General features: G+C 41.7%; 1 protein-coding gene across 1 annotated transcript in view; it reads left to right on the forward strand.

Annotated features, from left to right (window-relative positions):
* Positions 1–2,011: 2,011 nt before the first annotated feature.
* The window catches only part of trmt10b (tRNA methyltransferase 10B), a 23,084-nt gene continuing 2,595 nt past the window's right edge, over positions 2,012–22,500 (forward strand). The window contains exons 1-6 of the mRNA XM_063187130.1: positions 2,012–2,456; positions 2,996–3,104; positions 3,843–3,964; positions 7,249–7,401; positions 16,916–16,994; positions 17,858–17,925. Coding sequence (XP_063043200.1) covers positions 2,259–2,456; positions 2,996–3,104; positions 3,843–3,964; positions 7,249–7,401; positions 16,916–16,994; positions 17,858–17,925 — 729 coding nt within the window. The 5' untranslated portion in view covers positions 2,012–2,258. The remainder of the gene's footprint in view (positions 2,457–2,995; positions 3,105–3,842; positions 3,965–7,248; positions 7,402–16,915; positions 16,995–17,857; positions 17,926–22,500) is intronic.

Consider the following 22,500-nt stretch of genomic DNA (forward strand, 5'->3'; position numbering starts at 1 on the left):
GGCTATATGATTATGTCCTCGTTTGTAAGCCGCTTTGGTTATAAAGCATCTGTCAAATGTAATGTAATGTAATAATGTAATAATGTCATCAAGAAGGGATGAAATTCTAAACTCACTCCACCAATTCAATCATAAATCAGTCCTTTGGGCATTTGTTCCGAAACCAATGCAGTTTACTGTTGTTGTTAATAAAAGTACTGTTATTACCACTCGTAATACTACTATCACTACAACATAATAATGCAGGCTCTTTTATGCAGAGGTAAACCTCTTTGATAATTATTCAGCTTTGCAAGGTTAATGATACAACTTGAATTTTATCAGTGTCAGGTGTTTCAAAGTGAAGATGTCCACTGTGCTGTTACAGCGAAATAAATAAAGTAATAACAGAAAATCTATGCTGTTGACTTCAACTGTTTCCCGTCACAAACATGGGATGGAACCCAAAGCTTGATGTTTTGTTCTTAGTGCAAAACTTAAACACTAAAACTAATTGCCTCTTTGACAATGATTGAGTTCTATTCTGTGATTTAGTATGATTACTATATCTATACTATAGATTTACTATGGTAGCCTATATGAATTGTCTGGTTAAACACACACACTTATAATAAAGACAAGGAACAGAATATTCACAAGGAACTGAATATTCACACACACTGATAGATAGATAGAGATTCTGCCTCACAGTCATTTGTAACAAATTGGTCCGAGTGATCTCGTTAGCCAGTAGAGTGGAATCAGTTGTTGTAAATTATTGGCCTATCACACATTGTTACAGCTATCAGAAACTTGTAGACAGGCAAAGGCAGTAGGCTAGGCTAACTACACTGACCTACAAAGGCAAAGTGCAGCAACTAAAGGTATAAAAGTTGGGTGGAAAAAAATACTTGTTTTTGCCGTCCTTTAGAAAAATTATTCAGTCTTGTGTCCTAATGTTGAGGTTGAGCTATAAACCCTACATGTACTTAGATGAAAATGCCGTGTTGGTCTTCACATAGGCTACTTACTGCATGATGATTATCTGGCACTAGGGTTGCCAACCGTCCCTTGAAATACGGAATCGTCCTGTATTTAGAGATAAAAGTACGGGTTCCGTATTGAACTGAAACGGGACACGGGACGTTAGAATGCAGGAAATTACATCTAAGAAATGCAAAATTTTCTGGGGGACGACCCCCAGACCCCCGGCACGATGAAGTGTCCCGTATTTTTTTCATTGACAGTTGGCAACCCTATCTGGCACCTTATCAATTTTGCTGTCCATCTGAGTTCCACACTATGTGAGACGTGTGTGAATATCCAGGAGCAAACAAGAATCCAACTGGCCTCTTCAGTGTCCTGCTGCTAAATGAGCATCTGTATACTCAAGTGAGGTTTTAGAATCATCTCCATGGACACATCATACAGTTCTAATGAAATCATACTATGTCACAGACAAGTGGCCACATTGGAATCCAGAGGCAGCTCTCTCTCTCTCTCTCTCTCTCTCTCTCTCTCTCTCTCTCTCTCTCTCTCTCTCTCTCTCTCTCGCTTTCCTCTATAGTTTCTGTCGCTTGTTTTAATTTTAATCTTGTTGGCCTTCCTTAACAGGAGGGTGCGACATGGTGTGATGATGACCGAGCGAAACTGATTTAGTTTTGGTATTCCGGAGGCAAGGTAATAAAAACTGATCATAGAGCAAGTAACCATTTCAACTTAAAGATGCCTCTGTCTAATCATGACTTTGTTTTAATGTTAACTTCAGACATGTATCTTTTCAAAAAAATATAAGCAACCTTTGCCCCTCTGAGTGGTATCTCACGTGGCCCGTGGACTAAGTGGCACACACCAATTTAAGGACCTTTTTTTAAAAAAAAAATGTGGCGTTGATAAGTCAGAAGCCTTTCCATCACATTGAAAAGACTCATGATGAGAATAATAGCATCCAGCAAGACACAAAAAGGAAAAAAAAATCAGTACAAAACGAAAGCGGAAATGGTCAAGCACTCCTCGGCGCGCGCTGGTGACGTTTACTCTGCGACGCTGTTTACAATCATGGCGCTGCGCTGTCGCTGCTGCGAGGACTCAGTACCCAATTATAGAACATTTAGGCAGTGGAAAGTAGCATGCCGTATGATTTCCCTTTAAAAACCGTTGCCGATCAAGCTATTTTTGACCTTATAAGGGCTACGGTCATATAATGCTGCCTTATTGTCGGCGTTTCGAACTGACAGGCAGCACGTGTTTTTGTCTCTGCTGTAAACTCCTTCTCGGAAATGGATATTAATGGTTTGCCCAAAGAAGGTGATGGATCCACCTTCTTTGGTTTGCCCTCGGGCGAAGAATTGGAGAGCAAACAACATGGCTCTGCTGATCATTCCCGATCCCAGATGGTCTTGGACATGTTCGAGTTTATGCAAATCGATGTGGATTTGGAACCCACCTCAACCGCTGGGGTGGACATGACTTGTTCTGTGAGTGCATTTCTTTACATTATGCCATGGTGGTGAATGGCTGACACCGCGAGGCTTCGGTGCCATTATAGTAATGGTAATTGTATTTGTATAGCACAATTTCATACAAGGCATGCAGCTCAAAGTGCTTAACAGATAGGCCTACTGTAGATAAAAAACAATGTTAAACATAAAAAATGATAATGATTGAGGTAGAAAAAATAGAAAGAAATAGAACAGAATAAGATAAAAAAAACAATACATAATAGAAAAAACTAAGTAAATAGATAATAAATAAATAAAAGTAATGAAAATGAAATGAAGGAGTTGAAGGAAGAGATAAGTAGAAATGAAAGAGGCATAATTAAAGATTGGCAAACCATTCCCCTATCATTCAATTCCTCTGGCTCCTTACAGTGCCAGTCATTCACCACATGTGCCTGTAAATGTGATTTGATGGTGCAGTAGGCCTACAAACACAAAAGTGTCAACTCTGTGGCATGTTGAAATAGTGTCATGATTGTCTTGACACGTTCAGCTAAATGTCATTGTCTTGGCAGAAAAATGTCTTGCGTAAACAACGGAATTGGGAAAGGAGGCTCGCGGCCAAAAAGATGAAGAGAAAGGAGGAGAAACAGAGAAGGAGACTGAATCAGACCGGCGAGAAAGGTGAGGCAAGACACTTTAACCTCAGGAAAATCGGAAACGGTAGGCCTGGACCTGCTTGTAGATAATAGCGTGATATGGATATATATGGATAATAATATGATGCCGTAGCGTAGTGTATAGTGTAATCACTAATCACTTGTGGAAAAATGCCAGTGCTCCACTTAACTCTCTCTCTCTCTCTCTCTCTCTCTCTCTCTCTCTCTCTCTCTCACTCTCACTCTCACTCTCTCTTAAGTATGATTGGAAATGATGATATCTGCCAAAATGCATAGCAACGTTGATGCACCTCTGTTGACTGCTCGAGCAGATGGGCCAACCCACAAGGCTAGGAGAGGTTGCGGCCTCGCAAATTAGGACAGTTCCTTTGCTCAATCACTCTTCTCTTTCATTGCTACCAGAGCTTGAAAACATCTCCCCAGAAACTCCAAACGTATTGCAGATGTTCAGGCCTTCTGAATGGGAGTGAAAATTTGATTAGTAACCAGTGTTGTTTGTCAACACTAACCATGCTGTATTTTCTTATCTTTTGGTCCCTATTTCAGCTAAATACATCTCTCTCTCTCTCTCTCTCTCTCTCTCTCTCTCTCTCTCTCTCTCTCTCTCTCTCTCTTTCTCTCTCTCTCTCTCTCTCTCTCTCTCTCTCTCTCTCCCTCTCTCTCCCCCTCTCTCTCTCTCTCTCTCTGCCCCAAATGTGCTGACGTTATGCCATTGTCATTTGTATACTCTTGTCGTTTGTAGATGCTGAGCAGCACAGTAAGCGTGTTCTGAAGGCGATCACGAGGGAGCGCTTGGCTGAGGCCAGCATATCGGGACCGAGGCTGTGTGTGGACCTCAGCATGACAGACTGCATGTCCCCCAAGGTGATCGAACAAGACACACACACACACACACACACACACACACACACACTCACACTCTTTCTTTCTTTTCCCCCTCTCTCCCTCTCTCTCTGCCCCGCCGCGACTTGAACCCGGACCTTCCCTTCAGGGGTACAAAACTGGGACTCTCGCCACTAGGCCAAAGAGCCCGGTAGCGGCCCACCCACCACAACCCTAGTGATCATCTCTCCATTGCAGTACCATTTAATCTACTGTGTTCTTAAAAACACAAGCGTGCACGCACACACACACACATACACAGACATATTTTCTTTTACATTCACACAAGTACTCCTGCATGTACACACACACACACATATTCCACATAGGGGTCAGCGATATATCAAGATTTAAGATAGGGTCATTTCACGTGAAATCAGACACTTTGGGACCCGACCGACCCGGATTTCAATCATACTTGGTGTGCCTTTTCAGTAGCAAGGTAGCACCCCAGAACTGCATTGGTTTGAATCTGACACTAATATTAAGGGAGAAACAGACTAGGAAAGGTTCACATGTGAGGGTAGGACACTATACATTCAGCCTTGAATATATCAGTCAGTGTTAGTCACAAAAAGATGCCTGTGGTGTTGTTTGAAAGCTCTTTTCTGGCTCTACATAGTACACAATCACCTTGGAATACAACTACTCTCAGAATATGAATTATGATAAATTGAAAAATTAAAAATTGAATATCTAAAAAACTCATATTTTAAAATGGCCAGTTCCTTGTCCAAACGTAGCCGGCAATGTCATGAGCAGCACCTTAAATGTTGTGTTCGGTTTGTTATTCATTTCAGAGAGAATTTGACTCACAAATATGGCATCATACAGACCACTTACTAATAATATGGTAATACCATAGTAGCATCACATGACAAAACAAAAACAAAACAAAATGGTCAGTGTCCATGGTCCCAGGTTTCAGAAACTAAGGCAGATGTCCATTTATACACAACCAAATGATGATATGTGAATGTTTGAACATTCCTTCTCTGTGTACCTGTGCCACCTTCCCTTTACCGTACTTTAAAGAGATAATCAATGGCTACACTCTCATTTTGTACTCTACCAGTGCATTTGAAGCAGCAGCTGTGTCTTTTGTAGATAATGTATAAGTACGTCCCGTTGCAGTTACAGGTTCCACTAGAAGCACATCCTGATGATCCATGACAAGTCTATCTGGTCTGAAGGGAAAAGTGAAGGATGGAGATGGCCCATGAGGATGCAGGAAGTTCAGTTTCACCTCTCCAGTGCTCGGCATACATTGCTCAGCACATGCTAGCCACCAGTTGCCATCATATACAGCTACAACATACCCTTTGATGCTTGAAAATGTAACACATTCCTTTACTGAGCTCACTCTTTCAACTCTGCCTTCTCTGAATGCTCAAAATGGCCTAACTTCCACTGTGTCCATTGACAATGGGCAGAAGCTGTGTAGTTTTTGAGTACCTGGAATAGTTTCTTGCAGATTCAAACCTTTTCAACAAGTTCTCAGCTTCATGATGGTACATATCTGTTGTGGCAAACTGGCAATGGATGTTCTTGACATTATCCTTGACAAATTCAAACAGTTGGTATGGCGTTACAATTTAATTGTCAATAGGACGTTGCAGACTTCCTGCACAATATAGGAACCTTAAAATTACAACAAATTTGTGCCACCACGAGGCAGATTTTCACATACCTGCAGAGTGGCACTTTTTTGCCACATCACATGGCAAAGGTCCATGTGATGGCGTGTGGAGGGACAGTTAAATGGCTTGCTGCACGAGCAAGTCTGCAACGTCCTATTGACAATTAAATTATAACGCCATACCAACTGTTTGAATTTGTCAAGGATAATGTCAAGAACATCCATTGCCAGTTGCCACAACTGAGATGTACCATCATGAAGCTGAGAACCTGTTGAAAAGGTTTGAATCTGCAAGAACTATTCCAGGTACTCAAAAACTACACAGCTTCTGCCCATTGTCAATGGACACAGTGGAAGTTAGGCCATTTTGAGCATTCAGAGAAGGCAGAGTTGAAAGAGTTGAGCTCAGTAAAGGAATGTGTTACATTTTCAAGCATCAAAGGGTATGTTGTAGCTGTATATGATGGCAACTGGTGGCTAGCATGTGCTGAGGAATGTATGCCGAGCACTGGAGAGGTGAAACTGAACTTCCTGCATCCTCATGGGCCATCTCCATCCTTCACTTTTCCCTTCAGACCAGATAGACTGTCATGGATCATCAGGATGATGTGCTTCTGGTAGTGGAACCTGTAACTGCAACGGGACGTACTTATACATTATCTACAAAAGACACAGCTGCTGCTTCAAATGCACTGGTAGAGTACAAAATGAGAGTGTAGCCATTGATTATCTCTTTAAAGTACGGTAAAGGGAAGGTGGCACAGGTACACAGAGAAGGAATGTTCAAACATTCACATATCATCATTTGGTGTGTATAAATGGACATCTGCCTTAGTTTCTGAAACCTGGGACCATGGACACTGACCATTTTTGTTTTGTTTTTGTTTTGTCATGTGATGCTACTATGGTATTACCATATTATTAGTAAGTGGTCTGTATGATGCCATATTTGTGAGTCAAATTCTCTCTGAAATGAATAACAAACCAAACACCAGCATTTTAGGTGCTGCTCATGACATTGCCGGCTACGTTTGGACAAGGAACTGGCCATTTTAAAATATGAGTTTTTTAGATATTCAATTTTTAATTTTTTCAATTCATCATAATTCATATTCTGAGAGTAGTTGTATTCCAAGGTGATTGTGTACTATGTAGAGCCAGAAAAGAGCTTTCAAACAACACCACAGGCATCTTTTTGTGACTAACACTGACTGATATATTCAAGGCTGAATGTATAGTGTCCTACCCTCACATGTGAACCTTTCCTAGTCTGTTTCTCCCTTAATATTAGTGTCAGATTCAAACCAATGCAGTTCTGGGGTGCTACCTTGCTACTGAAAAGGCACACCAAGTATGATTGAAATCCGGGTCGGTCGGGTCCCAAAGTGTCTGATTTCACGTGAAATGACCCGATAAATACACACACACACACACACACACACACACACACACACACACACACACACACACACACACAAACTTTTGAATCTCTATTTCACTTACACACACACACACACGCACACATACAGTATTCTGTCTTACTTTCACTCATGCAAGTACTAGTGATTGTACCCACAGATGTGCTCATCCTCCCCACCCCCCACCCCCCCTAACCCTCTTCCCATAGGAGTTGGGCCGCCTGGCAGGACAGATCCGGAGGCTGTACGGAAGCAACCGGAAGGCCCAGAGTCCCTTCCACCTGTACCTCACTGAGTTCCGCCAGGATGGGCGGCTTTACGCTGAGTGCCTGCGAATGAACGATGGCTTCCAGGACTATAAGGTGAACAGAACACAGACACACGCCGATTTTCTTTTTTTTATGTTCACTGATGTCTCCGTAATAGCGCTAATTTGAATTTTGTCTTAATCCTGCTTTAGAATGGCTGTCTGGGCATTTCCGATTCAGTCCTTGAAATCACCTTAAACATTTGTTTTCAATAATGTGCCTCTCACCAAGTGGGGTCTCAAACTCATTTTAGTTCAGGGGCCACATACAGCCAATTTGACCTTAGTAGTCTGGATCACAAAGGGGTCATTCCACGCCAAATCAACAAGAGCCCGCGCACTTAGGTCTCAAAAAATTCTGAAAATATTACTGAGTGTACCCATGGTACTTAAGAGAAACACTGTAAATTTATTTGAATGTAAGATGTATACTCTCCATGTTACAGCCAATTTTACTGGGGGAGGGGGGTGCCCATTTTGTTCACACTCTTTTTTTTGTCAAAGTTCACAAGCCCGTAGCTCAATAACTAAACCATGTAGGAAGTTCAAATTTGGCATGCTGGTACATAGATAGGAATAGTTTGTTGCAAAACTGTCAGTTTTGGTCTGTATGATCCTGCATCGTCATGGCATTCCCTCAAAGATGATACAAATTGTACTGGAGTTTTTGGCTGTGCTCTGTTTAGGCCTTCAGAAGACATATTTGTGCCCAACATAGCCTCTTGATTTTTTCCCCTTGTAGAGACAAGTAGGAACACTCTCATAAAAATCTATAAATAGAAAGGAAACCCCATTAGTGTTTGACCAGAAGACCTCACAAGTCTGACAAATCATTTTGGGTGTCATTTTCAGAGCTCCAGAACCCCTTGTGGGATTGTCCACAGATTTTTATTTTATTTTTTTCTTCATTCTCCATGAATTCTTCTTTTTAAAAATGCAAATGAGACTTGTCTTATGTGATGTTTTCTTTTGTAATTTCCAACCTGAACATGGGCAACATGCACAACATGCACATTGAGGGCAATATGTTTTCTATGTGTTTCTTCCGCTGCCATCTGCTGGTCAAAAAAAGTAACAACATGACTCCTTGTGCCTGACCTACTGTCTCTTTTGGTGTGCGAACCTGCTCCCACATTGAACGCTCCTGAAATCATTTAAATTGAAAGGGATACCTGCACCCCTGCACAGGGACTCTCGGGTGATCATGTCTGGGCAAAATTTGCATTTGATTATTTAGCCTTTACATTAAATGTTATCGAAATCATGTTGCTATCTTTTTGCATTTTGCACATGTATAGGGTGGAAATTACAAAAGAAAACATCACATAAGAGAAGTCTCATTGGCATTTTTAAAAAGAAGACTTCATGGAGAATGAAGAAAAATATAAAATAAAAATCTGTGGACAATCCCACAAGGTGTTCTGGTGCTCTGAAAATGACACCCAAAATGATTTGTCAGACTTGTGAGGTCTTCTGGTCAAACACTGATGGGGTTTCCTTTCTATTTATATATTTTTATGGGAGTGTTTCTACTTGTATCTACAAGGGGAAAAAATCATGAGGCTATGTTGGGCACAAATATGTCTTCTGAAGGCCTAAACAGAGCACAGCCAAAAACTCCAGTACAATTTGTATCATCTTTGAGGGAATGCCATGACGATGCAGGATCATACAGACCAAAACTGACAGTTTTGCAACAAACTATTCCTATCTATGTACCAGCATGCCAAATTTGAGCTTCCTACTAGGTTTAGTTCTTGAGCTACGGGCTTGTGAACTTTGACAAAAAAAAGAGTGTGAACAAAATGGGCGCCCCCCTCCCCCAGTGAAATTGGCTGTAACATGGAGAGTATACATCTTACATTCAAATAAAGTAACAGTGTTTCTCTTAAGTACCATGGGTACACTCAGTAATATTTTCAGAATTTTTTGAGACCTAAGTGTGCGGGCTCTTGTTGATTTGGCGTGGAATGACCCAAATGTAAATATTGCATGTGAAATATTGCATGTAAAATATTGCAAATTTCAGCTTCATATCGGAATGATATGACAAGTCAATCATTTTGAGATGGATGACAGTGGGTATATCAGGAGCATATGTTTTAAATGGCGAGCAAAAAGGCAAAGTATCTTCTCAAGTAGGGTTCACGTTAGCCGGCTGTGGCCGGACATTGGCCGTTTTGCATGCATGAATGACGGGCAAAATAAAATGTGACCGGACAAAATGTCAGACAAAAAATTACTACAATTAATCAGTAAATAATATTAGCTCATTTTAAATACTGAATGCTACAAAACACCACTAATATGAAACTGAACAAAGCTGGAAATAATTGCGAATAGCCTAAATGAACGTTAACAGCACGCAATAGTGTTGCTTGCGCTCTCATCCCCACGTCGTTGTCCCCACTCCCCAGTCAGGTTATAGGCTATGCTTCCCAATCACTTAACTTGCGCTGGCTGCTGTCGAGGAACAATTCTGCTTTTTGTGGCCTATTTTACCAATATATCAGTGAACACAACAAAGGGCATTGCATTTGCAAAACCGTTTCATGGCCAGTTGCAAAGTCAACTGTTTGGGACTCAATGCGATGGCATGCGCAGCATCGCCGAATCACTTACACTTTTACCTTTGCTGAAAAATGGTGGTGGATCGCCAAGTAGGCAACAGTAGAGGGTCAAATAATTAAACATTTCAGAGAAAGATGTGCTCAGGAGAAGTCCTGGCGAAAGAGCATGCAGGGCTTTAGGCCTATAACTTTTTTTCATCCCCGGCCAAAATGGATGTAACTCACAAGCCCACATATAGGCTATAGAGCGTCGTAGGCTACAGAACGTGACGATTCCATTACTTTTGAGAGCACAGGAACACATAATACAGTTCAAATGTCAGTAGCGTTGTTTCTGTTATTGCACTACCATTACAGTCATCTCCCGTTAGCCAATTTGAGTAGGGAAATCCTCTTCGGTTTTGCCAACAAAACACAATGTTTGCAGTCGATAACTTAAGCTAGATATGCGCGCAGCACGTTGGGTGGCTGCTTTTTTTCCCAGTTCGAGCTCTCGCGTGTGTGAAAGAGAGCGTGCGTTTGCTCCTCGTGCATACAAGCAGGGCTCTAAATTAACACCAGCCAACTGGCCAAATTCAAGTGAAATTTAAGTTTCGCTAGAAAAAGACCAATTTACTAGCTACTTTGATCCATTAGGGTGTGTGGTTGGGTATATGAGGGAAGGTCCGTTAGATATTCCAAATGTCCGATATTCTGCAATACAGCCGGCCACTTGTCCGGCCAGTGAGAATTCTAGCGTGAACACTGTTCTCAAATATTGGAAACCTGAAATCTCAGACATTTGCAGCAACGTTTGACATACTTAGTTTATTTTTCTAGATGAGTTTGGAGCCAGATTTAAATATCTGGCGGCTCGCATCTGGCCCCTTGGCCTTGTGTTTGACACGCCTGGCTTAAATGCTTAAATGTGCACTTCACTTGCTAAGTGTAAAGAGGTTTACCTTTATTTTTGCCAAGACAATGTCATCACACAGTTATTAAGGGATACCACTAACCAAATGGAGAGAGACGGCAGCCTCAGCTGTAGCAAGTAGAGAAAGGGTTAGATTACAATACATGCTGATTGAGATGACAGAGTCCCTGCAGAAATAGAAATGAAAATGCCCTGGCACTCGGCCTCTGCTGCTTTTTGTAGTGAAATATTTCTTCTTTTTAACCAAAGAAGCCTTTATTTTTGACAGGACAGTGGAGGAGACACAGGAAATGAGTGGGGAGAGAGAGACAGGGAAGGATCGGCAAATGACCCGGGCTGGAATCTAACTCGGTTCACCGGCGTAGTAGTAACCCAGTGTCCTACCGTTAGGCCATGGCAGGGCCATGGAATGTCACTTCTGTCGTGTTTTATTTAGCCTTTTCGTAACCCCCCTTTTTTCCCATTGATTTTCAAAATGCAAGTATGGCAGAAGCTATGTTTCCCTATTAAACATGTCACGGGATACCACTGAACACCACTAACCACTTTGAAATTTTAGAAAACATGGCCGGGGGTTAGGGGTGGATGATATGTACAGGGTTCGTACGGTCATGAAAAACCTGGAAAAGTTATGGAATTTGAAAATTCAAATTTCCAGGCCTGGAAAAGTTATGGAAAACGTATTTGTGGTCAAAAGTTTTGGAAAAGTCATGGAAATCCATCCAGTGTTTCATCAATTATCTTTATGAAGTTGATGCCACGGCGTAATAAAATCTAAATGTCCGAAGTCTCGTGGAGATGTTGTCTAGTGCAGGCTGCGTCTGCCTAACCACGTGTTGCCAAATTGAGTGGGTTTCAAATAACGCATGTTGTAATGGCTCCAGGCGGGTTTCAAGCGTTTTTGGCGCTAGAAATCAGTCACACCTGGCAACCCGCCTCGTAACGCGCGAGCTAGATGTAGTGTGTGCGTGGTGGTGAGAGGTGATCATAGCTCTAATCCTAGAAAAGAAATGTGGTTCTGTACGATATTACAGCATGTCGCGAAGTGTTACTTCAACAATGCGCGGCTTAACATTTTGAAAAGTTGATCAACAATGGATGTGTCCGTCCGATATGGGCGAAGCAGCGGCACTTGTTAGCCACCTGAAGGGCAAGATACAGCAGGCGGTTACCTCCTCAGCTACTAACAGGTTAGCAGTTATACGCGTTTTAAAATATTTAACGGTTCCACTGAAATGTAGCTAATGCCAAAAGGAATACAATCCTAAGACCTGTTTGGTCTTGGTTTAATTTGCCAGATAGGGCACCAAGCGAACCTTTATGCTTTCGGTAAGCCCCGAGATTTTGATATTGATAAGCAATGCACCTGCTGCCTGCGAGTGAACTTGTCCAGTGTGCTGAAAGATTACATGAAATCCGTACAGTAGTCTATGTGCAGCTGACCGAGAGCCAAACGATTACCAATGTCTGCATGACGCGCCTGTTTTGAAATACGGTATAAACGGCAGCGTGACTAGAGTTTGAAAAAGTCATCTGTGGCTTTGTTTTCAAATCGGTCAGATCGTTGTAACACAAAATGAAACTCACCCTAGCATCCTTGAGTGAGCGTCAGACTAGAACTATGCCACGAACAGTGCAGTCTCTCTCTCTCTCTCTCTCTCTCTCTCTCTCTCTCTCTCTCTCTCTCTCTCTCTCTCTCTCTCTCTCTCTCTCTCTCTTTTGTTTGCTCCAGCAACGACCACAACAAATGACAACATTATCATTCTTACAGGACCTTGGACTGTTGTGCTTAGGCAGGTGTAGTAGGCAGGCCTATGATTTCTTACTTGGGCAGGATGAGCATTTATCCATCTCCATAGAGAGCATGTTGATACAAATGTGTCTTCATGATGATTTCACGACCTAATTTGCTATAGGCTGGCCTAGGCCTATTCATTTTCATTTCTGACTGTACATTAGACAAGCGAATTATATAACATTGGTGAATAATAGCAGAATTAATGTAATACAGCATGAAGTATAATGGTTGCTTATAGCTTGTACTAAAATATAACCTATAGTATGAATATGTTTATTGTTTACATATTTGTAATATAGGCTATGTAATATATAATATAATATGCCATAGTCTATAGCAGTGTTTCCCAACCAGGGGTACGTGTACCACTAGGGGTACGCGAGCACGCCTCAGGGGGTACGCGGAAAAATGTAATAATAGCAAATTTATTGAGTGTAGTCACATTGGGATAGAGGAACAGAGCATGTGTGAGGGCGAGGGGGTACTCATCATATGACAAAATGGCTTAGGGGGTACGCAGGACAAAAAAGGTTGGGAAACACTGGTCTATAGTATAAATATATACAGTAATTACATATTTATAATATAGGCTACGTAATATAGCCTAATACGCCCCCACCCCCCGCGCGCGATTGGTCATTGGTTTTTCGGTCCTGGAAATTCAGAAAAAGGTTTTGGAAAAGTCATGGAAAAGTCATGGAAAAAAATTGGTGAAAAAGTGTATGAACCCTGTATGTAGATATTAAATCATGAATCGTGAAATCGAGTACAAGATCGTCTCGAGTCTGCCAAAGTGGAGAAATCGTCTTGCAGTGTGGATGTTTACTTTCTGTTCAGAGTAATGTCTACTTACTTAGTATTGTTGTCTTCATTCTTATTCTTAACATTATTATATTCCAATTGTCCACTTAATGTCGAGTGTGTCATCAGTGTTACATTTAATTGATTGCTAATTACAAATTGCAAATACGTAAAATGCCTGTTTTAGTTCGTTGTTGTTTTTATTTTTTTCGATGGAAGATTGTGAAAAAAAAACGAAATCAAGATTTTACATGAATTTATCATGAAATGACATTTTTGCCATATCGGCCACCCTTTATTTGATAGGACAGTGAGAGGGGGACAGGAAGCAAATTGGGAGAGAGACAGTGAGGGGTCGGCAAAGACCCGGGCCGAGAATCGAACCCGGGTCAGCCGCATGGCAGGCGAGTGCCCTACCGGTTGCCACGGCATGGCCTGCTTTTCTATTAAACAACAAGTGAAGTGAAGTGAAGTGAAGTGAAAGTGAAAGCCCAACTGATAAACTCCAACTCCCATTGTCATTGGGACACAGCACTCCACAGCACACGAGTGTTCACCGCACACAACGAAATTACATTATGCCTCACCCCGTGCAAGGGGGCAGCCCCCAATAGCGCCCCAAGGGAGCAGTGCGGCGGGACGGTACCATGCTCTGGAAACCTCAGTCATGGAGGAGGATGGGGGAGAGCACTGGTTAGTTACTCCCCCCACCAACCTGGCGGGTCGGGAGTCTAATCAGCAACCTTTGGGATACAAGTCTGACGCCCTATCCGCCTAACGCCCTAACCGCTTACCAAAAAAAAAAGAATGAAAAGGCACAACAGCTCCAGCTTGAGCGCCAAGTAGGCAAAGGATCATCCTATGGAACCTATACATGGGTGGTTGACGTTTAAGGGCGTAATGCAAAAAAAGAAAGTTTTTCCAATTCCTGAAAAAAATGATGGAAAAAATTGAGAAAAAATAGAAAAAAATAAAGCTCTCAGTGGTCCGTGGAATTTCGCCTAATTTTTGCAATTTTTGGGAAAATGTGCCCTGTGGTGTGACATCCTTGGTGTGACATTTCTGTAAGATACAATAATATTATTAATATTCTGCACAAACATATCCCCCATGCTCTTTGTACTATTGTTCCTTTAACCCCCACCCCACACACACACACTACTACCCACCCGCAACCCCACCTCGACCCACACAGGCCTATGCATTGTACAGGCAGACAACTGTGATTTCACTGCATGGTTTCACTGTATTACTTTTGTAATAATTGTGTGAATGTGACAAATATCCTGGTATCCTTATATCCTTGCATGATACATGAAAAACAAGTAAGGATTGAGTAACACATTGCATGTCAAGACATGAAGTCACACACCACCGGAAATTCACTGCATTGTGGCCATTTTAATCATTTTATATACATGACTGACCTCTGCTAACTAGATCATGATATTGTGTTTAATCTTAATATGTGTTTTCATTTATGAAAATCTTTTTTTTCCTTCTATAAGAGCAGTCACACCACAGGACACCATGAAATGAACCTAAGCATTGCGTGACAGAAACATTGCAATATGTAGACCTATTAAGAGGTGAATAGTCACCTTAAACTTCCACAACACTCTCCAATAACTGAGTTACTGACAGGTTAGGAGCCTGTCTTTAAGACCCTTGTAGTTGGCCTGGCAGCTGCCCGTTCACAAACATTGACAAACATGTCACCCCACAGGACGCAATTTGTCTTACGAAATTGAACTTGTAGTTAATACAGTATTACTGTCTTGAGTTTTTTTCACATTCACATATCTTAATATGAAGTTAATATTTATGCAGTCATGCCAAATGCTTAATACATTATTCAAAATGTTGTTGGTTAATTTATATATATATATATATATATATATATATATATATATATTCCAGGTTTCATTAATGTTACAGTCACAACATATAAACGTATAAATCTTAACAAAAATGTTTCTTCTCATCTAATATGAAACATAATGTACCACATCTTCTTTCATTGACATTTGTTTTTAAGTGGAAAAAACAGTTTTGTAGGTTTTTAACCAATGTTACGAAAAAACAAGGCGTCACGTCAACCACCCACATGCAACTGATAGAGCTGACAGTGTTTTGGCAGATATAGGAATACATGTGCTGTGAAAGGATGGAGGGTGGCTTGAATCCCCATGCGGTTCCGTATATTTTGACGAAGCCTCTGAGAGGCATGATAAAGATGCGTAAACCGTGATTTGTTGGACTATCTTGCCGCTAAAAGCTGAAACAACCAACTTTACAACTGTTATATGAATAAAACCAACACAGACTGTCTTGGCCAAGTAGTACAGATGATTTATAGCCCTTTTTGTTCTGTTATGGTTTGGACCTACCGAAGAGTGTACACACATATGGTGTCCGAACATGCAGAGTTGGAGTGGAGGGTCGTGGGGGGACGTGGACGTGGCTCAGTGAGTTTGTGTGCAATTACCATTATGGCGGGGACCCAGGTAGCATTCCTGGCGTGGTCGTTTCGAGGTCGGTTTATGTTATGTGTGGCTTATTTCTTTATTATTATATGGTTGTGACGTCATCTGTCGAATGCTCCATTCATTTCAACGGGGCTCCCCAACGTTCGGACGTCTGTTATTTTTCGATAACGGACGGGTTGGTCTATAACAGACCGCTGTCAATGGCAACAAGACTTTTCACTGCTAAAGCGACTTTTCAACAAGACTCTAATCAGCTGCTGTGATAGACAGCACCCGTTGTTCTGGCTACCGCTGTCAATGGCAACAAGACGTTCACTGCTAAAGCTACTGGCTTGTATACAAGTCAGTGGCTAAAGCGAATGTTTCATATCACTCCGCAGGGGGTCCGGTATTTTGTCACTCTAATCAGCTGCTGTGATAGACAACACCTGTTGTCCTGGCTACCTAGCTGTTGCCTAGCGGTGTTCCACAACGGCACTGTTTTGTTTTGCGCAGCAACAATCTTAACATTAAATAGGTCTAAAGAACTGTCCCCGCCATGTGTGAATCATTTAAGTATATCCATATAATAAGCGGGTTAACTTTCGGCGAGTCGGTCGCTTTGTGGAATAGCAGCACTTCAGAGAGAACAAGACCCCTCCGCTCCGCGTCGGGGTCTAAAGATTCTCTCTGTCGTGCTGCTATTCCACGGTAGCGACCTTCTCGCCGAACGTTAACCCTTACATAAATGTGTAGGAATATCGGGCAGGAACTGCCAAAAACTGTTGCCTTTTATCCTTGCCTTTATCCATTGCCTTTCCTGAGGATATGAAAGTTGCAGATCTTCTTGTGCCTATTTTATTCTCCTCCGATGGAGATGAAGACAGTTGTCTTGATTTTTTTTTTAAAGAAAATGCAGAAAAAACGTTTTCTATTTTTAAAAAAGCAAAAAAAAGTTCAGTCAAAAAGTCAATTTTATTGTAATGTAACCGGTCACCTTTCTCTGCCTTCTCTGGCAGATGGAGATGACGGAGGACAGTTGGCTTGATTTGTTCCCTGTGGAGGACATCGTCTATCTGACACCAGATGCCGAGCAAGGTCAGTACCTGCGTAGCCTCTGGGTGCATTCCAATATGCAACCTTGCGTCCTCCACTTGTGCTTGTGGCCTCACGTTTTGCTGACGTCCCGCCTCCGTGGAGAAAACAATTACGTTTCCCCGCTGTCAGCCTTGCCACAACAATTTTTGGGGTACTATTCTTTACTCACCATCCAGTTTGCAAATGAGAAAATGGCTTAACAATTGAGCTTTTGCAAGATATTGAAATATAATGCTGTTGTCAGTGATGCCATCACGACGTATTGCTTCCTGGTACGAGGCCACAAGCACAAGTGGAGGACGCAAGGTCACATATTGGAACGCACCCTCTTACTGCAGATGGGGTCGCCGGGGGGCAGACGGAGTACTGTAGCGTCTTACTGCAGATGGGGTGGCCGGGAGCCTGTTCACTATTTGCTGAAAACACTAAACTACATCATAACAACATTGCTATGATGGTACCGAGAGCCTTAAGTAACAGATTATCACATAGCCAGTACAATTTTGGTGACAGTAAGGTCATAACAGAGTTGATCAATGAGAAAGGATGCAATGTCAAGAGGGTCAGATTCATTCTTTCTTCGGTACAACCGCATGCTTTTCAAAATCCTTCGGAGAGTGTGCATGCTGACAACAACACCATCTACAGTGCTCAACAACTGCAGAATGTTAGAAACGATATTGTATTGCTCCTGGCCTGACTAGAAGCAATGCTGAAGGTGTTGTGTCTACACTGTGCATGTGTGTGTGTCCACACTGTGCATGTGTAAGAATTAACATACTGTATGTACTGACACGAATGTTTTTGTTATGCTTCCCTGTCGTCCATGCACCAACCCCCGTCTCCCCACCCCCGCCCCCCAGCTCTGACAACTGTGAATGACGACACGATCTACATCCTTGGAGGGCTGGTTGATGAGAGCATACAAAAGGTAAAGGCAAACAGGCGGAGCACTACTCCTAGGTATCAACCCTGATGTCTCATGGCCGGTGATGGGCAAAAGAAAAAGTCCCTTCATTGACTTGTTCCATTTTTATTTATTTTTTTTTATGCCCGAGGCATAAGCGAACTATGCGATGCGATGGCTTAGGGCCCCCCGTGAGCAGCAGTTCTAGGAAGAAATGAACTCCCCACCATTTTCTCTAGTCATATATTTCTTTCTCATGTACCACTTACTGTCACAATGGAAACTGGAGCCATTATATATCAGGGGACACTTCAATGACTGTGGGTACAATGACATTTTTCATGTATCACTGCAGAGAAGAAGTGCAGTGCATGATGGGTACACAATCTACAGGCAGCCTACCTATGTCCTTAGCTCCTACCCCTCACTTGTACAAGTAAATGAATAGGTGGTGGTATGAGGGCCCCAGATGAAATATTGTTTGGGGTCCCATAAAGGCTTGGGCCAGCCCTGTCCACAGGGCTTGGAAAGCTAGTTTTTTTCCTTCAATTTTAAAAAACTTATTTAACAGTTGTTTTTGCCCTTTATTTCAATAGCACAGTGTGAGAGGGGGAAAGGGAACAGATGGGAGAGAGATGGGGGATGACTGGGAAATGACCAAATCAAACATGGGTGTCCGGCAGAACACTGGTGAACAGTACGGCGCCTCAGCAGTTTGATCCCTGGCCAACAGTATTAAGCAATGCTGTAAACGTCCCCTTGTCCGTTATCAATAGAGTATAGCCCACAGACTCAAGTGGCTTATTGCTTATCTAACACTGTTACACTTAATCGCTGACCAAATTTCTTTAAAAACGCTTTAATAACAATCAATTTGATCCACGACAAGTTGAGGAAGGGATTGCGGTTACCCCGGCAACGTCGCTAGGCGTGCGTGCATTCGGCGTGCTGCCAGACACACACTTCGCTACAAAACCTCAGCAAGGGGCGATAAACACCGCAGAAATGAAATGTCTTTGCAATCACACTGATACCCCAAACCACAGATGGTGCAAACATGTGCTCTTCTTGTAGACTCCCTACCCCAACTGCAACATATTCTCATTAACGACGTAGATGCGCTGGGTCTAATTTAGACGCGCATAGAATCTTCAGGTGGAAGGTGTAGGTTTACGCTCGATTGACCACGGCTATCAGCCAATCAGAATCGAGAACCGGACCGCATAGTGTTAGACAACCTTTTAATCTTAAGAGCGGTCCAACTTATTCACAGATAATGCAGTGTTTTGAAGAAAAAAAATGTTAATGGACAGAATCCTACAGGGCTGCAAGCATTCATTAATCCATCCATCCATGTTGTGATCTTTATTGTCCATTAAATAGTGAATGGACAAACTCTACAGGGCTGCATGCGGTCAGACATGAATCCATATTCACAAATATTACAGAAAGTGCATAAATATTTACTTTTGTTCACGGTTCTGCGACAAGGCTGAGCATTACCAGGCTTTACTGTGCAATAGCTCTTGAGTAGCTATTGTTGATACTCCGTAGGACGTCATGGCAGTTCACTCGAAACGCACTGCCTGGACGACTGCCATTCTCAGCAGAACTTGCGCATGAACTCCCCCAACTGGCCAGACTTGGTGCGTGCAGTCTGAGTGTGACACTCGCTCCACTCGCTCTGTCCGTCTGAAACCCGTTTTTTAAATCAGCCAAAACACGATCTTTGCCGCCATCGGATGCATCTTTGTTTTTTCCTTTTGATTTCCATGTTTTGCTTTCTTTTTGATTTCTTGATTTTTCTACTTGGATCACTTTTTTTCTATTTATTTCTATTTATTTACTCAGAGGGCCTGCACAAGAGTTCCTATTTGCCTAGACTGTCAAATAAAGAACTTTTGACTTTGACTGAATAGGAAGGTAACTGAATTGGAAAACAACCCAACCCTGCTGACACATAGACGCTGTTTATTGATTTACTGATGACATACACTCATCAGCTACTTTATTAGGTACAGCTTGCTAGTACAGGATTGGACCCCCTTTTGCTTTCAGAACTACCTTCAATGTGCACTGTGTAATATTTCTAGTTGTTTATTTCCAGAATTCATGCTGCCCATTCACAAATGTTACCTTTTCCATGAATACTGAACATGACCTTCAAATTCTAAGTATTCATTAAGACTGGGAAAATAGCATTTTTCATGCACGAAAAGGGGGATCTTCTCCATGGTCCGCCTTTTTGAATTTCGAGAGATAGATAATTTTAGCTGACACTTGCACCACCAGCCTAAACTGTTGATACAAGACAGGTTGGATCCATGTTTTCATGATGTTGACGCCAAATTCTGACACTATTGTTCAAGCGTTGCAGCAGAAATTGAGACTCATCAGACCAGGCAACATTTTCCGGTTTTCTGTTGTCCAATTTTGATACAAGACAGGGTGGATCCATGTTTTCATGTTGTTGACGCCAAATTCTGACAGTATTGTTCAAGTGTTGCAGCAGAAATTTAGACTAATCAGACCAGGCAACATTTTCCGGCTTTCTGTTGTTCAGTTTTGATACAAGACAGGGTGGATCCATGTTTTCATGTTGTTGACGCCAAATTCTGACACTATTGTTCAAGTGTTGCAGCAGAAATTGAGACTCATCAGACCAGGCAACATTTTCCGGTTTTCTGTTGTCCAAATTTGATACATGACAGGGTGGATCCATGTTTTCTTGATGTTGACGCCAAATTCTGACAGTATTGTTCAAGTGTTGCAGCAGAAATGGAGACTTAATAAACCAGGCAACATTTTCCAGTCTTCTATTGTCCAATTTTCGTGAGCCTGTGTTAATTGTTTGTTCCGTTTCCTGTTCTTGGCTGACAGCAGTGGCACCCAGTGTGATACTCTGCTGCTCTGGCCCATCTGCCTCAAGATTTAACGTTCTGTGCATTCAGAGATGTTCTTCTGTATAGCTGTTTAAAGGCACAGTCCACCCTTTTTTGATTTTCACATATTTGCTGTATTTCCAAGCATTATTCATGAATGTGCATATAATTTTCTTATTAGTGTTTTCAGTACTCAGCTTTATTGGATCAGAATTATTAGCATAGCTTAGCATAATCACTGGAAGTAAATGGGCAGCATTAGCATCAAGCCACTAAATCTGAGTACTGAAAACACTGAGAAGAAAATCAAATGCACATTCATGAATAATGCTTGGAAATACTGCAAATATGTGAAAATCAAAAAAGGGTGGACTGCTCCTTTAAAAGAGTGGCCATTTGAGTTATTGTTGTCTTTATATTAGCTCAAACCAGTCTTGCCACTCTCCCCTGACCTCTGGCATCAACAAGTCATTTTTACGCACAGAACTTCCACTCACTGTATCATTTTTCTTTTTCTGACTATTCTCTGTTAACTCCAGAGATGTGCGCAAAAATCCCAGCATATCTATCAGTTGTTTTCTGAAATAGTCAAACCAGCCCGCCTGGCACCAATAACCAAACCTGATTATCATCGATTTTTATCAATGATATTTGTACTGCTCCTGGCCTGACTAGAAGCAATGCTGAAGGTGTTGCTTTACTAGGAGGGCACGGCCTGGTTACCAATAACCATACCATGTTCAAAGTCGCCTTGAGAAATCGCCTTTCTCCCCCATATGTATTTGAACTGGTTTGAACTGCAGCAGATCATCTTGATCATGTCTACATGCCCAAATGCATTGAGTTGCCACCATGGGATGGGGCACCATGCCACCATGGGGCATGCCACCTTGGAGAGATGTGCCTAATGAAGTGGGTAGACATAGCATGCATTTGCCATTTGATCTGGGTTATTTTTTCTTCCAGACCAAGAAAAGAGCCAGCAATAGGCAGGTTCAGTAGAATGACTCAAACATGAAATTCAGCATCACAGGGTTGGTGCCAGGACGAATGTGTCTAATCAGTTCTGTAAATTATTACGTGGAAAATGTAATGGTCAAGATGGGTGGGGTTTCATACGAAATATGATATTAAGTCCCCTGAAATCTTTATCTTCACAGGAGACCAAGTTAAAGGTACACTGTGTAAAATTTTTAGTAGTACATTTACAGAATTCATGCTGCCCATTCACAAATGTTACCTTTTTCATGAATACTTACCACCACCATCAAATGATATGTATTCATTATGACTGGGAAAATGGCACGTTTCATACATGAAAAGGGGATCTTCTCCATGGTCCGCAATTTTGAATTTCAAGAAATAGACATTTTCAGCTGCAAAACTTACTATACTTTGGTCAAACTAGCAAATATTGATTTATTATTTGGTAAATAGTCATGGAAACAAAATTTGGCAATAGGCAGCACAGTTTCAATGAGCAGAATTAGTTACTTAAATATATATTTTTTTCACAATGCTATTATTATTATCGTCAGATTATCACAATAGGACTTTTGGAAACGCACAACAAATACCTCTTTTTAATACATGTTCTCTATGTCTTCTATTGTCCAGTCTTGCACTTTAAATATCTGTATGTCTATACTGTCTATGTCTGCATGGGAAAGTAAGAAACTTAGTTTCAAATTCTTTGTATGACCAGTGCATGTAAAGA

The sequence above is a fragment of the Engraulis encrasicolus genome, chromosome 21 (assembly GCF_034702125.1).
Source record: "Engraulis encrasicolus isolate BLACKSEA-1 chromosome 21, IST_EnEncr_1.0, whole genome shotgun sequence".
Taxonomy (NCBI): Eukaryota; Metazoa; Chordata; class Actinopteri; order Clupeiformes; family Engraulidae; genus Engraulis; species Engraulis encrasicolus.